General features: G+C 42.4%; 1 protein-coding gene across 3 annotated transcripts in view; it reads left to right on the forward strand.

Moving 5' to 3' along the window:
- Positions 1 to 16,298, forward strand: part of NKD1 (NKD inhibitor of WNT signaling pathway 1) — a 151,352-nt gene that overhangs the window by 116,178 nt on the left and 18,876 nt on the right. For 2 of the 3 annotated variants that reach the window (XM_067550815.1, XM_067550830.1), the window contains 2 exons: positions 4,595 to 4,701; positions 7,299 to 7,394. In XM_067550815.1, the coding sequence (XP_067406916.1) occupies positions 4,595 to 4,701; positions 7,299 to 7,394 (203 nt within the window). The remainder of the gene's footprint in view (positions 1 to 4,594; positions 4,702 to 7,298; positions 7,395 to 16,298) is intronic. The other variant, XM_067550823.1, reaches the window with a different exon arrangement.

The raw sequence follows: 16,298 nt of genomic DNA on the forward strand, positions 1-16,298 counted from the left end.
CATTCTGACAAAGAACATCATTTGGTAGAGGATATGGTCCCTGTGAGAAGTAATAAAAAAAAATATTTTTTTACAGTTGTGGATTCCCACAACAAAAAGGGTTTGTTTCCATATGTATGTGTACGTAGTGTGTCCCCTTTGATGGCTTGTTATCTGAGTGGGGAGGTAAGTGAATATTTATGCATAAATGATATACTGTACATGAACCTATTTCTGATGGCACAGACCTTGGAAACATGAAGCTATTCATTCTCCCTGCTCCTTCGAGATACCAATCTGGTCTGGTCTAGTTTAATATCATTGGCAAGACTGAGTGGAAGTTCACATTGTGAGTATGTCTGAACCTTGGCATGTGGCTCAGTAGTGGATTCCTGTTTAGAGAGCTGTCAGTTTTAACTGTCCCAGGAAGACATTCACATTTTATTTATAAATAAGTTCAGCATGTGTGTATCTCCTTCACAAAACAGAGCAGCAGACACCAAAGCATGCCAATAGACCCAGGTAAGGATACAAATAAGAAGCAAATTAGATAACATAGTTAGGGCTCTAATTTCATACAGGAATGACCATCATTGGTATAGACGTGATCATAAAGTTAATGGTGTGTGCGTGCCTGCGTGTGCACGCACCTATATGCACACACCCTCACACACACTACTTGGATACATGCGTATATTTCCATTTAAAGTGCTTTTGACACGTATTGGGTCATTTGCACCTCGTTTTTCTTTGTCAAATGAAATATGACATCAGGATGAGATTATTTTATTTCCCTATTGTGTCAGAGTTCAGAAATGACTAACTGATTTCAAAGGAAAATTCCCTTGAGCAACAAGACCAGTGATCATTCTGAGAAGAGGGTCAGCGAAGTTCAAAGGAAATATTTTCTGACATGTAATATTTAAACTATGTGTTGTTGAGTTTCACACATCCCCTCCCACAATACAACTGAACTCTTGTTTTTGAGGAGTCTAATTTATCAGAGCACATTTTTCCCTGTTACATAAATTATACATTAAAGTGAAATCTTCCTCTCTGAACAGATGTACTGTACATCTGGAAAGGTTATTAAACATACCACTGAAACCAGAAAGTAATTCTGTCCTATTGGCTCTGTTCTCCTCTCAGCTCCACCCTGTGAATTGGAATTCTGATACTCTTTGCACACATGCAGTCCTTCCATTCACATCTGTGGAAGAGCACAGTACAGGAACTGAGAGAACAGGGCATGTTGTTCCTCTGGTGGAAAAAACCAGAGGAGGGAATTGTTTCTGAGGGTTCTCCTTGATCTGTTGAGAGGAATGTTGGGGACATGCTGTCCCTTCCCCTTGGAGGAAAAGGCCAGTGCAAAAACCTTTTCCCAAATATGCCCCCTTTTAAAAAATATCTGAAATGGCAAAGTGTGTATTTTTCAGTGGACTGCCCATGGTTCTAAAGAAATCAAGAATCACAGGATCTAATATAGGTGTAGTTTGGTTTAAATGTGTCAGTGTGCAGTCACAATGGACCAGATTCTGAACCTATTATTCACATTGTTGGATAGTTACTCACACAGGCATTCCCATTAATTTAACGGGAGCTACTCTTATGAGTAACTACTCATCAAAGCAAGTGAGGGGCTCACAGTCTGGCAGCATAGGATTAAGGTTAGTCATTACTAAGGGTGACCGATAACAACTGTGCATGTTACTTCTCCACTTCTGGTTGTTCTTAGGTTGATGCTCCAGGGCCGGAGTTAAAGTTGTTCAGGTGACCCGAGTTGTGTATTCCCATAGTTTATCATTTTTCTAAAGTGGCACCTCAGCTTTCCACGTTTACATTTCCCATGTTTTCCAGTATTGTGTTTTTCGAGAAAGCTACACTGAAGAATGAGCCTTCAGTGCTTGTACGTTACTTAGTAGAATACTGTACAACACTATGATTATTAATTGTTGTTTTTCAGTAGTGCCTAAAGGTTCCAACTAAGGTTGGGTCCCCTGTATGCTAGGTAGTGTATGAACACATAGTCTCTGCTCTTACAGAATAAGTAGATATGATGGACAAGGGGTGGGAGATTAAATAGGAATAGAGAAGTGAAAGAATTTGTGGAAGGTCACCCAAAGTCAGTGGCAGAAGTGAGAATTGAATGCATTTCTCTGAGCTCTTACTTTAGTACCCTATCCACTAGAGTACAATGCCTTTACATTATCCAGCCACTCCAGAAGAAGGACAGGAGGCAATGGATGTTGTTTAATTGGGCCAGAAATTTATTGACTTACAAATATCTGGGAGTACATGGCAATATGTTCAGCTCATCATTGTTTCCATAATAAATTCCATATAATCCTCAACCTGGTCCCAGACATTCCACTCCTGGGACCTCGTCACCATCCCCTTGCCTGAGGATTAAGAGGGCTATGGTGTGGGGAGAGAGTTGGCTCCCCATTGTACCAGACATAAGAGCCTTGAAGCTCATTTCTCCAGCTCCCTTAAGGGATGCTTTCCTTTAAATACTTTTCCAATCTGATAACCATATTCTTTCCATAATGAGTACATGCACTGGACATCTGCCAGAAGGAGGCACCAGCAGTTATGCATGGTTGCCTCCTTTTCCTCCCCATAAAGTTACCAGATATTCACTGATTCCTTCCTTAATATAGGACAAAAATATATCTGACCCCCAATCAGATAAGTGTACCACATCCTCCATGGATAACTTGGGTGCCTAGTAAGATCTTTTTAGATGTGGAATTACCCAGCCCCCTTGGTTATGTCTGAATTTAGCCACCTCCATAGTGACATATCTCCTGGTCTTATCCACCCATGGAGACTTCACTGCTCCCCACTACACTCTGTGCTGCAACATGTCAGACCAAATAATCTTGGCTCACCCCCAAATTCCTGTTAGCTTTGTTTATCCAATACAGGTGACAGAGAGTGCTTCTTTGGGACTGCACAGAGTATAAATACTGCCCCCTCTTCCAGTCAGCAGGAAGGGAGTGCCCTCCCCTTCCCAGTCCAGTCCAGCCATTTTCTGCTCCCCCCTTGTTCTGTACAGGTAAACTTCCCCCCCCCCCCTCCATCTCGGCTACTAGTTGCGGGGGGAGTCCTTAAAGGGGTAACAATCTATTTTCTTCCAACCAGCCGGACAAGGATGCACTGCATAAAGTTGTGGTGAGCACATTATCAAGAATACAAGAAATAATACAATATCCTCTTAAGTATTTTCTTCATGCAGACACCTTTTTTTCCCCTCTAATAGGCTTAACTATCACAACTCCATATCTGTGTCCGTCCCAGATATTTATAGAGCACCAATCATCATAGTAATCTAGGTGTTATGTGTGCGTATGTGTATGATAAATGTAGTGTGCGTATGTCTGTGAAGGCTGGCATTAAAACAACATTAAAACAGAAAAGTGAAATATTTAATTCTAAAGGTTAAGGTTTCTACCTCATTGTTAACTTATCGTCACTGTAAATCAGGTATATTCTATGGTATGCCATAGGTTTAAAAAACAAAATACAAACTTGTCCTGTGCTGAGAGAATACATAACTGAAATGTTAGAAATATAGGAATCCCTAAGTAAGGGATCTTAAATGGTCCAGAGGTAAATGCATTGGTTCCAAAGTGCAAGTGCAAGAATGCTAACTGTAAGGGCCATATTCTCATTTAGGTCTCAAGCTGCCTTTTGTTGTACAGGTGTCAACAAGAAATTAGATATCTAATATTTGCACTTGCAATGAAGTTGGAGCACAAAATTGAATGCGAGATTATTTGCATGTCCAAAATGGCACCTGAAAAATCTGTGTCCAGTGCTAAATATTGGGCCCTAACTCATAACTTGAAAATATTAAACTGATTTTTTTTCAGATGGGGAGCTTCACCTTGTGTGGTGCCGAATGCCGCTCAGTAGGTGCCTCAGACTTCAATCGCAACCCTTTGTATTGTATTTTCTTCCTCAAGAAGAACTCAGAAATTTGCCAATGTTAAAGCTTTTTACAAGTGTTTTGAGTTATACAAGTGCAAATAGTTGAGTCTGGACATTTGGGGAAAGTGTAATTTTTTATGCATAACTCAAAAGTTGCTCAAACGTCTTGGAAAAAAATAATCTCGTGGCTTCAACCAAGCTTGGAAAATGTTATCCCAAGAATTTTTAAAAGTACTTTTGAGCTGTTGAAGAGGGGAGTTGGAATAGAATGGAAAGCTCATTTCAATGTCAATTATATTGTTTGCTGTGATGACTTTTATGTTTTTGTAAATTGAACCTTCACTGTTTTGCAAAATGGTAGCACAAATATGCAACTAGTTCATATTAATATTTCTATCAGATTTGTATTTTCATAGTGCTCTGTATGAATCTGATACAGAATCTATTGAAGTCAGTGGGAGAAGACCTGCAACAAGAGCTACTGGTAGAGTGTCCTTTGAAATGCTCATAGGTGTATATCAGACAAGAATAAATACAGTATAATAGCATCTTCCATGCAACTTTGCTGAAATCAGATTTCACCCTAAATATTACCCTTTTGCAACCAAGGAGTCTGATTTGATATAAGACTATTTTGACATTCCCTCATAACCATTTTTCTTTAAATATACTTATTTTGCAGTGGCTTTGCCTCCAGAGAAGACAGACGGAGTTTGCAGTGGAGATGAAAAGAAAGCTGAGAAAGAAAGTGACACACGTACAAGTTCCAGGAAACAACTAAAATTTGAGGTAAGTTCCTCATTTTTGAATGTTGCAATATGCTGATACAGTTAAGTTAGCAGTATTTGTCCCATAGGTTATTTATCTATCAGCTGCATGTGTGCAGTTTCCATTGATTGTAATGCACATCAGGAGAGTAGGATTTGGCCAAGAGTCTCTATTTCCTATTTGCCTGGCTATTGCGCCTTAAGGTGAAGTTAGCGAGTTTTGTTCCTAAAGTCAAATAATGATGATGAATCCTTTGAAGGAGTGGGAGTGTATGGTAAGGAGAGTTGTTTGACTTTGCTTTGTACTTGTGAACCTTTCAAATGTAACCTCGTGTGCGCCCCCCCGCCTCCCCCCCCCCCCCGTTCGTCCCCCCCCACTACGTTATCAAATCCTTATATTGGCCTTTGTGGACTATCATATTCAATTAAATCTGCCTTGTGTAAAAGATGTTTATGAAAGGTGCCATCAGTCTTTCATCTCTGGGCCTCCAGAGTTAAATAAGGTTGACTTTCTACATTGGCAATTCATCTGATTAGATAAAGGGAGAATAAAGATCCTGGGGGAATGAGTCTGATGGCCTGTTTCCTTGTAGACTTACAAACATCACAAAACTGCCAGACATTGTGCATAGTTGGCAGGTTTTGCTTATAAAGGGAGAGATTTAATAAATATGAGCACTGAAACATGCTGTCATCCAGCTAGAGAGTTGTCTGTCTTGGCAAACAGGGAGTCTCCTTGGTACTGGCAAAACAGCATGCATTTAATCTCTCTGTACTCCAGCAGACATGGCAAACTTCTGCCTTTCAGTGCTGTCAGTCTGTCACATTAATGAGCTTTGCATTCATCAATTATTATTTAAAAGACCATCTAGCCATCTTGTAATGTTGTTGGAACATTCGTTTGCTTCTCTGGAGAAGGTTTGGTAGTCCCATGCAAATTACTTTTTACTGTTTTAAGGCTGATTAACTGGAGCAGGCTTTTCCATGAGAAATGCAGGTATTCCTATGATCCTTCTCATGTTGACAGATGGCTTTTCTCTTTCTTCCTTTCTTTCTTTCAATTGCTAACGCTTTAGGCAGATTTAATATTCTACCTTGAGTAATGGACATTTAACACACATGAAAGGCATGACAAATTACAATTAACAGTGCCCTGATGCTTGAATGTTGGAGGACACCTGTCAACGGGGTTGGTGCCAGTTTAGCTGGAACTCTACCATACCAGCAAAGACTATGTTTGTTCCCGAGTAGTTCTTGGCATGCCATAAAGGTTAGCACTTTGTACCAGGCTCCATGACTAATGCAGGGAAGATTGCTGTGTTATTAACTAAACAGGGCACATCCTCACTTAGAGATCGTAGACAGTGTGGGACAGGGAACTATTATTATGTGGCAAGAAACCAAGTATTGATATTTTTTTGCTTGTTCTCTGAATCAAAGCTTTCTAACCATGTAAGCTAGGGGCTAAGAGAATGGTAAATTTTTCATTTTATGACCAGGAATAAAAGAATCAGAAATGCAAGTGTCAAGACGAGAGGTCTAAATCTGAGGTGGATGTGATATGGCTTTTAAAGGTGCTGGGAATGTTTGTGTAATATGAAACTGTGTTTCCACAGTAGAGTGTGGGGCACTTGGCAGCTTTCAGACGGGCTTGTTACAACTGAGAGAAGACTGGCTTTGAACTCAGCAGGGGATGGGGGTACCGTTAACTGCTGTAGGGAATTGGTTTCAAGTCAGCAGATCAACCAGGTATTTTGAGCTCTATCATGCTGAAGCTATTTGGAGCTGTTTATTTTACTTGCTTACAGTGGCTTTTATTTTAATTGTGCTGCAACTTTTCTGTTTGCCTTTTGTGACTCTGATTGCACAGGTCTCGAGAGAAAGCAAGCGGCTTGCAACCAGGTGACTGGAATAGGTCAAAGTGCATCTGTTGATGTTGGTTGGGTGGTGTAGGTTATTTTTTAAAATATACGTTGATTGTTGCAGGCTTTCTCCAAGTCACTCCCACGCTAGCAGAAGCACAATTAGAGTAAGAATCAGGCAACAGTACATAGTCCATTGTGAGGGATTCAGGTTCAATTTCAGTAACTTTGGTGGCATGATGAGATACCATGTATATCCAGTATCTGTGTCAAGGGAAAGTTTCACTAATGGGGGTTTATAGCATGCGTCCATTCTGTATTAATGACCATTCACATTCGTTGTCATGCTGCCTTGTACTGTGAGTCTGTTTCTGCCATCAATTTCTTTTCTCTCTGAAATACGTGGAATTTTTCCTTCTGCCCCTTTTAGTGGGAAATTTTATATTTTATCCTAAGAGCTTCAGCAGTCAGCTTTCTCATGCTTCTGTATTTTGTACAAGTAAAAGTAGAAAGCGTCTCTGTTTCCCAGAAGTTTAGCCCAAGGGAACTAGGAAAGGAACCTTATTGTCATGAGACTCCAGTGCAGAGGATAGAAGCTTACAGGAACAAATCCTGAATGCCTTCCTCCATGAAAAAGGAAGGAATAAAGAGAACAGTCTCCTTTTTTTTTTTTTTTTTTTTTAACAGAGAAACTCAGCCTCTTCTGCAAGCAAGCCTTTTGCTTTAGGTAATCACTTGCTCTTTGCATGTTTCTTAGGAATTGCAATGTGATGTGTCTGTAGAGGAAGATAACAGGCAAGAATGGACCTTCACACTGTATGACTTTGATAACAATGGAAGAGTCACACGTGAGGTAAGCAAAGCATAGCTGCCCCTTTGTGTACAGCCTTTGCTAACAAGAGAAGTGTTTTATAGTGGGAATATTTTTTCTCCTATGAAATAAATATGTCCTGCCAACTTAAACAGCAGTTTCTATGGACCCTTCCCTGCCCGAAACCACCCAACCAATAGTTTACTGGTTTTGGAATTGCTGTACCACTTTTTATGCTGGTTGCTGTGTAGTGTCTGTGAGTAGCCTTTAAAAGAAATAGTACTGGCATTGGAGGGGGAAAATATCTGAAACGAATGAATCTCCAGATACATTGTCAAAACAAATCCCTGCAAATGTACATTGTACAGCCTCCTGCCCTACTTTTCACAGTTAAGCTAACCAAATAGTAGGTTTGCTTTTTGAAATTCCACTAGTACTGACTATGCCATTCTGATCCTTTCATGGATGTTGGGCAGAGATCTATGCTGCCATCTCTGTCAAATTATAGACTCCCCATAATAAAGCTTGCGACACTGCGTCATAGCTGTCAATGGCTATCTCTAGAATCATTCATATTGTGTTTCCTGATAAATAAAGGAACCCACCACAATATAAGAATATGGATGACCAAGTGTACTAACCGGAATGAATCACACTTTGTGGAAGGTGTCTTTTACTTAGATTTAATGCAATGTACCACAACTGATTATTTGCCAAGGCTTGATCATTCGCTTCTGTGTTTTTAAATGATCAGCTCCAGGCTTCATTCTTCTTTTGCTTTTAAGTCTATATCTATGAAAATTAGCAAGACTTGAGTGAACAGAGCTAGGATAAATACTGAAAACTTGGCAGTAATAGATAAGAAATGGTGGTAGGAGTTGTCCACAAGACTGAAGTGGAATTTCTTTTTGCGTTCACAGTCAAATGAGGTAATTGTGCAGATTTTTTGAGATGGTATGTAAAAGGAGAACCATTATTAAGACTTATTATTTATATTATGGTAGCATACTCAAATGAAATCTGAGCCCCAGTGTGCTAGGCAAACACATAGTAAGGGCTTGTCTATACTGGCACTTATGCCAGCAAAACGTTTGTCATTCAGGGGTGTGAAAAAACCCGACCTAAATGATGATAAATAAATAAATAATCAATAATAAAACCACCTAAATGAGGGGCGGTAGCTGTGTCGATGGGAGAGTTCTCTCCCGCCGACATAACGCGGCTACACTAGTGCTTATGCTGGCAAAACTTATGTCACTCAGAGGGGTGTTTTTTTCAGTTCCCTGAGTGACAAAAGTTTTGCTGGCACAAGCACCAGTATAGACAAGCTCTAAGACATAGTCCCTGCCCGAAAGAACTTAATATCTAAATAAATAAGAGACAGAGAGACGGGAAATATTATTCCTATTTTACAGATGGGGAACAGAGGTACAGAGCAATTCAGTGACTTGCCCAAAGTCAGGCAAGAAGTCTGAGGTAAAGCTGGGAACTGAACTCAGATCACCTGAGTCTCAGGCCTGTGCCTTAACCACAAGAATAGACTTCTTCTCAAAAATGGAAAAATACTCGGGTGTCCCTTATACCCATGGATGGAATTCCCATTAATGTCATCAGGAGGGCCATGTGCTGAACATAAAGAGAATAGGCTTTTAAATTTGCATACAATTATTATCTCTGATTTTTATGGTACACCAGAGAACTTAATTTGACTGTACTTAGAGAATGTTTTGCAGCCAAATTCTACCTCTGCTTACAAGAGCAGACAGCATATTAACTGAAACCAAATCTGTGCAGGGATTGAAAATTATACTACACTGAGGTCTGGAACTTGCTATATTCAGTCCTGAATCTGTGCCAAATATTTGTCTTTTAGCCCGAGGGACCAAGCAGGCTGATAATGAACCAAGCAGTTCTTCACATATGACCAGGGCTAGAAACAAATAGTGTATACCAGTGGAAAGCTTTCCAATTGCTTACGACACTTGTTTTTGTCCCATAGGTTGCAAGAATTGAATCTTAAAATTGTCATTTGGATAATCCATCTTGCTTGCTGCGATTTTAATGGTTGCTCTTACACAACAACTCGAGATGGAGACCTCAGAAAGCTAGGAATTCCAGTTTTCAAATGGCCTAGAACTTCTCATGCTAGTGGTTCTTGGGATATGGGCTGCCAAAATAATGGGCTTGATCCTGCAGTCTGGTGAGCATCCTGCCCCTGATCCTGCAAGACATTTAGCAAATGCTTAACTTTGAGCATGTGAATAGACCCATTAAAGACAACAGGACACATGCTTAAAGTTTAAGCATATGCTTAGTGCTTTGCTAGATTAATGACAGGATGGTCAGAACATTGCAGGATCAATCCCAATGCGAGGAAGATTGTTGCTTTCTAACAATGCTTGTTTGGTAGACCAGTGCAAATGGTTTCAGGACTAGTAAACTTGTCCAAACAATGATCCAGAACCAGTGATCTAAACAATGCCACCACTTCCAATCCCTGACTATTGTGAAGGTTTAATTGGAGCGGCTCCTAGAATTGTTGTTGGATTAAATAGTAGGATAAATTTTCATTTCATTATGAAAAAGAGGTTCAAAATGTAATGTCCAGGTGTTTATACCAACCATCTCAGAGTCTCACTATTTATGAAACATTTCGGTTTAGTTGGCGAGCTGTCCGCATTGTTGTTTTGTAAAGTGAACACTATATGATCACAGTGTTGCATGCTTAATCTGAACACAGTTCAAAAGGCCCGTGGATAAGATTTTGAAAAGGGATTAGTGATTTTGGTATCCACAGTTTTTCAGTGCCCAACTAAGACTCTTTTAAGGGGTCCCTAACATTCAAAGGGTAAGGATTCAGCAATGTTTATGCCTCTTTCAGATGTCTCAGACTGGACATGCAAAATCAGTAATTGTTTTTGGTAATCTTAGCCCTTATGTCCAGAGAGTTTCTAAATTAATTTATTGAATGAATAATGAAAATGAATTTAGTAAAAGTCATTTAGTTGGAGTGCAACTTTTGTTAATGGTCTAAACATCTTTTGAACTAAAACGACTATTCATTTTGAAAATTCTAAACGAGACGGGGATTTGGGAACTAGATAAAATTTCCCCAGTGTTTTTCACGATGACAGATCTTCACAGGAGTGTTCAAATTCCATCTTAGCAGGATTTCCACTGGATCTTAACATCTTCTGGAATTAATGTGGCTTTGATTGTCCTCTTGAGACTGTTATGGTTTGTTGCTTGGACTTTACAATTAGAAGTTCAGATCTAGTCATGCTTCTTTGATATGATATCGCCATGTATTTTGGAGCATAATTATTGGGATGGCAAATTATAAAATTAGCATTCAGTATCTGTACTTATAATATTGTTTTTAATGTTCTAGAAGAAGAGCATTTTATAGTCCTTTTGGTGTGTGGGGAGATAACACTCTCTCTAATGTGGATATTACAAAATTTAACTAATAATGTTTCCCTTCATTCCATAGGCCATTAAGAGTCCAATTCATTATGTACTGTAGGCCTATTGAGAACTGACAGCTGCACTATAATTATCTTCATATGGATATTTGTAATTGGACTTGAAACTTGATAATTGAACTAATGTGCTGTGATCCATGAGGTTTTATGTTGAGCTCTCTGAATATAATTGTACTTCTGAAATCCCACCCCCTTTTTCCTGCTGTCTGTCTCATGAAGGTTGGTTTCATCAGAGGATGGTTATACAATTCTAAACATTCAAGAAAGTCAGTTGTCAGGAGTAAAGGCAGTGGGTTTTTTAGACTGAATGCTGGGTTGGTACCAAATGATGCTCCTTGAGACTCCAGATATGAACATTTTCAAAAATGCTAAATGAATATAAAAAATTGATGTTGCACTAAAGAAACCTATTATCTGTAATGCTAGCAAATCCAGACTACAAACAAACTTCTAAATGAGACATTTATACTTTTCTTTGTGAGAGGGAAGGGAAAAGAATCAATGTAGATGTTCTTCTTCAAGTGCTTGCTTATGTCAATTCCAAGTAGTGTGTGCACAGTCGCTGGAAGTGGTATCCCTGGGTCGGCTCTGAAGCCCCCTGGAGTTGTGCCTTCATGGCGCCATATGTAAGGCCCTGCCAAACCCCCCACCTCTTCGGTTCCTTCTTGTCACCTGTGACGGTCGCTGGAACATCCATCTTCTCTTGCTTTGTAAATGTCTTCCTAGTGATTATTTGAATTGATATCTGTAAATAGTCTAATATTTTGAGTTAGTTTGTAGTTATAGTTAGTCTAGATAGGACCCCGTTTATCAGTCATCTCCTCTTTCCCGGGGCCAGGACATGCCTCGTTCCTGTGGCTTTAAACCACTCAGGGCTTGCAAAAAGCCCAGTAGCGATCCCCATGCCACTTGTCTAAAGTGTCTCGGGGAGACCCATCAGAGGGATTGCTGTAAGATCTGCAGGAGATTCTGCTCAAGGACAAAGACGTAGAGGAGCCAGAGATTGAAATTCATCCTAATGGAAACTACTCTCCAGCCACACTCAGCACCAAGTCCAGATGAGCTGATACCTAGCACATCGGCTTCAGTGCGGAGCGCACCAGTGTCCATAAGAGAGATGGCGCCGAGGAAGGACTCTGTGTCTAGAGACCCCAGGCACCATCACAGATCACTGGCACTGAGAGACACTTCATGGATGTGGCACCGCTCACATTCCCCTGTACCATGTAAGAAGAAGAGGAAGATGGACAGGAAGTGCTTACTGATGCCCAAATCAGTGGGATGTAAGGACTCAAGCAAAGTGCAACCCACGTCGGGCCACTCAAGTGCCATACCCTCAGCCACGATACCATTGACTCTGGCCCCAGAAAGGGGTCCATCAAATCCGTGCATTTGGACTCCCCGCCCAGGGAGACCCATGACAGCTCCCCTCCATGCCAGAGACCTTTGAAGTGGCCAGGAAATTGATAGAGAGTACGGCACTGCCGTCCCCTCCCAGGTGAGAGCATGCTCTAGACACCAGACCACTGGTGCCGAAGAAGCAACTGGTGCCATCCAAGGGAAGGCCGGCTATGATGCCACAGTTGCCATCTCCCTATTATTGCTCTCCGGCAACAATGGGTACTGCACCACCCTGGTCCCCGTGGAACGAGTTGTTTGGCTCCGACTCTGAAGCAGAGTCCTACTCCTCTAGGTGAAGACGGCACCAGTCAGAGAAGCAGCACCAGAGGATTGAGATTGGTCAGCCCTTTCCCATGCCTTGGCCACTGCAGTGCAAATGACTGCTTAGTGGCCTTTTTGGATCCCTTGGGCATTCCATCAGACTCAATGGTCGCAATCTGAGTGGTCGCTATCGCTTGCCTCCAGGAGCAGATATCACCCACCCTGATCGGAGGATGTGCTACTGCTTGTTACTGAAACCAGCACCAAATACAACGCTGTGACCAGCACCAAGTTTAAGGAATGGCACCCTGAGACCCTCTGGGGGTAGAAGGTCAAGAGACTGCCCCAGTTAGAGCGTCATCGTGTTTGTCCTCAGACAAAGCAATTGCGGGGTCCTCAGCAGCACCAGTTGTGGATGACAACAGAGCCCATCAGGAGCTCTTCAGGAGGGTGGCACAGAATTGGGAGCTCCAAGTTGAGGAGGTCTACGACAACACAGACCCTATGGTAGACATTCTAGCTCCTCTGAGCAGACAGACTGCACAGCCTTAAGGATTCTTGGGCTACTTTAAAGTCCTTAGGCCTCCACACTCCAGCACCACCAATTTCAAACATCAACCCCTACCTCGGTTCTACCAATCCCAACCCAGACAGGAGTATAATCGTAAAAGGGACAGGATTTAGAGGTGGGAAATCCTTTCAGCCTTCTGCCAGCCAAGGCCCTGGACCAGTGAAGCAATCCTCTGGTCCCAAACAGAACTTTTGAGAGTGTGCCTGAGGATGGTGTACCAATTCAGGACTCGGACCCTTCACCCCTATTCTTTTCAGACCAGTTATCCCACATCTACCATGCGTGGGCCTAGATCATGTTGGGTTGTTTTGTGCTATGCACAGTAGAACTGGGATACTCCTTTAAATTCAGTTCTCCCCAACCCTCCCCGTCCTTCTTCAGGGACCCTTCTCACAAGCAACTTCTAATTCAAGAGATGCAGGCATTCCTAAAGATAGGAGCAGTGGAGGAGGTTCCTTGTGAGCTGAGGGGTTCTACTCCCCCTACTTCATATTCCCGAAAGCAAAGGCTATCTTAGACCCATTCTGGACTTATGAAACCTCAACAGATTTATAAAGAAGTTGAGGTTCCACATGGTCTCTTTGGCCTTGATTATTTCCTCCTTGGATCTGGGGAATTGGTACACCACCCTCGACTTGAAGGACACATATTTTCACATGTCCATCATTCCAAGTCACAGAAGATTTCTCCGGTTCATACTCAACCAGATCCACTGTCAGTTCACGGTACTTCTGTTTGGCCTGTTTGTGGCATCTTGAATGTTTACCAAGTGTGTGGTGGTTATCACCACATTCCTGAGAAAGCGGAAGGTGCAAGTCTATCCATACCTCAATGATTGATCAAAGGTTGCACCAAAGTGCAGGTTGGAGCAGATGTAAAATTGATAAGATCAACCTTTGCCAAGTTGGGTCTCCTGCTCAATGTACAGAAGTCGACCTTGGCTCCAACTCAGAGGATAGAATTAATATGAGCAGTGCTAGATTCAAACCAGGCCAGGGATTTTCTTCTGGAATTGAGATTCCGGACCACCACCATGGCCCGAAACTGCCTGAAACTGCTGGGGTACTTAGCAGTATGCACATATGTCGTTCAGCATGCCAAGCTGTCTCATACCACTGCAGGCTTGGCTAGCCACAGTGTATCATCCATCCTGAGACCACTGCTTTCCCTCTCTGTTAGAAACTCTCCACGGATGGCTCGATCCGCAGTCAGTCTGTGCAGCAGTCCCCTTCTCCTCACCTTACACCTCACCGTCCCTGATGCCTCAGTGATGGGCTGGGGAGATAATCTAGGAGGATTCAGGACCCAAGGTCTCTGGTCCCAGGCAGAGCTCTTGCTCCACATCAGTGTGAGAGAACTGAGGGCAGTATGCCTGGCCTGTCAGACCTTCCAAGCCTACCTGGAAGGCAAATGTGTATCGGTCATGACAAACAACACAACAGCGATGTGCTTTCTAAACAGACAGGGTGGAGCATGCCCTTCTTTCCTGTGCCAGGAAGCCCTTGAACTGTGGGACTCCTGCATAGCCCACTCGATTCAACTTGAGGTGTCCTACCTGCTTGGGTTGCAGAACGAGTTGGCGGACCACCTCAGCAGGTCTTTCTCCAACCATGAGTGGTCTCTCCGCCTGAATGTGGAGAAAGACATCTTCCAATGGTGGGGAGTTCCCCACATAGACTTGTTTGTGATGAGACGCAACAGGAAGTGCATTCAGTTCTACTTCTTCCAGAATCAATCGTGGATGCATTCCTTATCCCTTGGGCAGGCCATCTGTTCTATGCGTTTTTGCCAATCCTACTCATTCACAAGGTCCTCCTGAAGATCAGAAAGGAAAGGTCCTCTATAGTACACTGGTACACCACACTCCTCAACCTTTCAATGGAAACTCTTTTCAGTCTGCCGCTGGTTCCGGACTTGATCACTCAGAACCATGACCGCCTTTGTCATCTGAATCTAGAGTCTCTCCACCTCATGGCATGGAAACTCCATGCCTGAACCCTCTGGAACTAGAACACTCAGAACCAGTCAGAGAGAACACTCAGAACATCGGCAGCAGAAAATCTTCCACCAGGGCCACTTACCTTGCTAAGTGGAATTGGTTTTCCATCTGGTCAATGCAGAAGGATTGTCAATACCTCTTATCTTGGATTAGCTGTTACATCTCAAACAGGAAAGCTCTGTCAATCAAGGTCCACCTCACTGCAATCTCTGCGTTTCATCCCTGGTTTGCAGGATATTTGGTCTTCGTCAACCCCGCAGTGGGACATTTTCTTAAAGATCTAGACAGGTTATACCCTCAAAGAGTCAGCCGATTCCCCAGTGGGATCTCAACCTTGTAGTGTCAGGACTGATGGGTCCTCTGTTTGAACCTCTAGCGAGACACTTGCTTCTCTGTCCTGAAAGGTGGCCTTTCTCATGGCCATAACTTCAGCCAGGAGAGTCTGAGTACTCAGGGTCCTCACATCGGAACCTCCTTATACAGTTTTCTTCAAAGACAAGATTCAGCTGCACCCTTACCTGGCTTTCCTTCCGAAGGTGGTGTCACAATTCCACTCAAATCTGGACATAATCCTTCCAGTTTTCTACCCAAATGCACATGCTAACTGCCCTGAGTAGAGGCTGCAGTCTCTGGATGTTAGATGGGCCTTGGCTTTTTATATTTAGAGGACTAAACCTTTTAGAAAAACAATGCAGCTCTTTGTATCAATAAAAGGCCTTCCGTTATCATCACAAAGAATCTCTTCATGGATCACATCGTGTATCAGGATGTATTATGACTTGGCAAAAATACCAGTCCCAGCACTGACAGCACTTTCTGCAAGGGGACAGGCGTCCTTGGCAGCGTTCCTCACTCAGATCCCAATCCAGGATATTTGTAGAGCCACGATGCGGTTGTCTGTTCACACTTTTGCAGTACACTATGCTATTACACAGCAAGCCAGAGACAATGCTGCATTTAATAGAGCAGTGCTGCAACCTGCAGGTCATTGAACTCTGACCCCTCTTCCTATGGCTCTGCATGGGAGTCATCTACTTGGAATCAACATGAGCAAGCACTTGAAGAAGAAAAAACGGTTACTAACCTTCCGTAATTGTTGTTCTTCGAGATGTGTTGCTCATATCTATTCCAAGACCCACCCGCCTACCCCTCTGTCGGAGCCAGTCGACAAGAAGGAACTGAAGAGGCTGAAGGTCGGCAGGGCCCTATATACGGCATCATGAAGGCGT

This window comes from Emydura macquarii, unplaced genomic scaffold (assembly GCF_026122565.2).
Source record: "Emydura macquarii macquarii isolate MOO-44397 ecotype Brisbane River unplaced genomic scaffold, CSIRO-AGI_Emac_v2 contig_295, whole genome shotgun sequence".
Classification (NCBI taxonomy): Eukaryota; Metazoa; Chordata; order Testudines; family Chelidae; genus Emydura; species Emydura macquarii.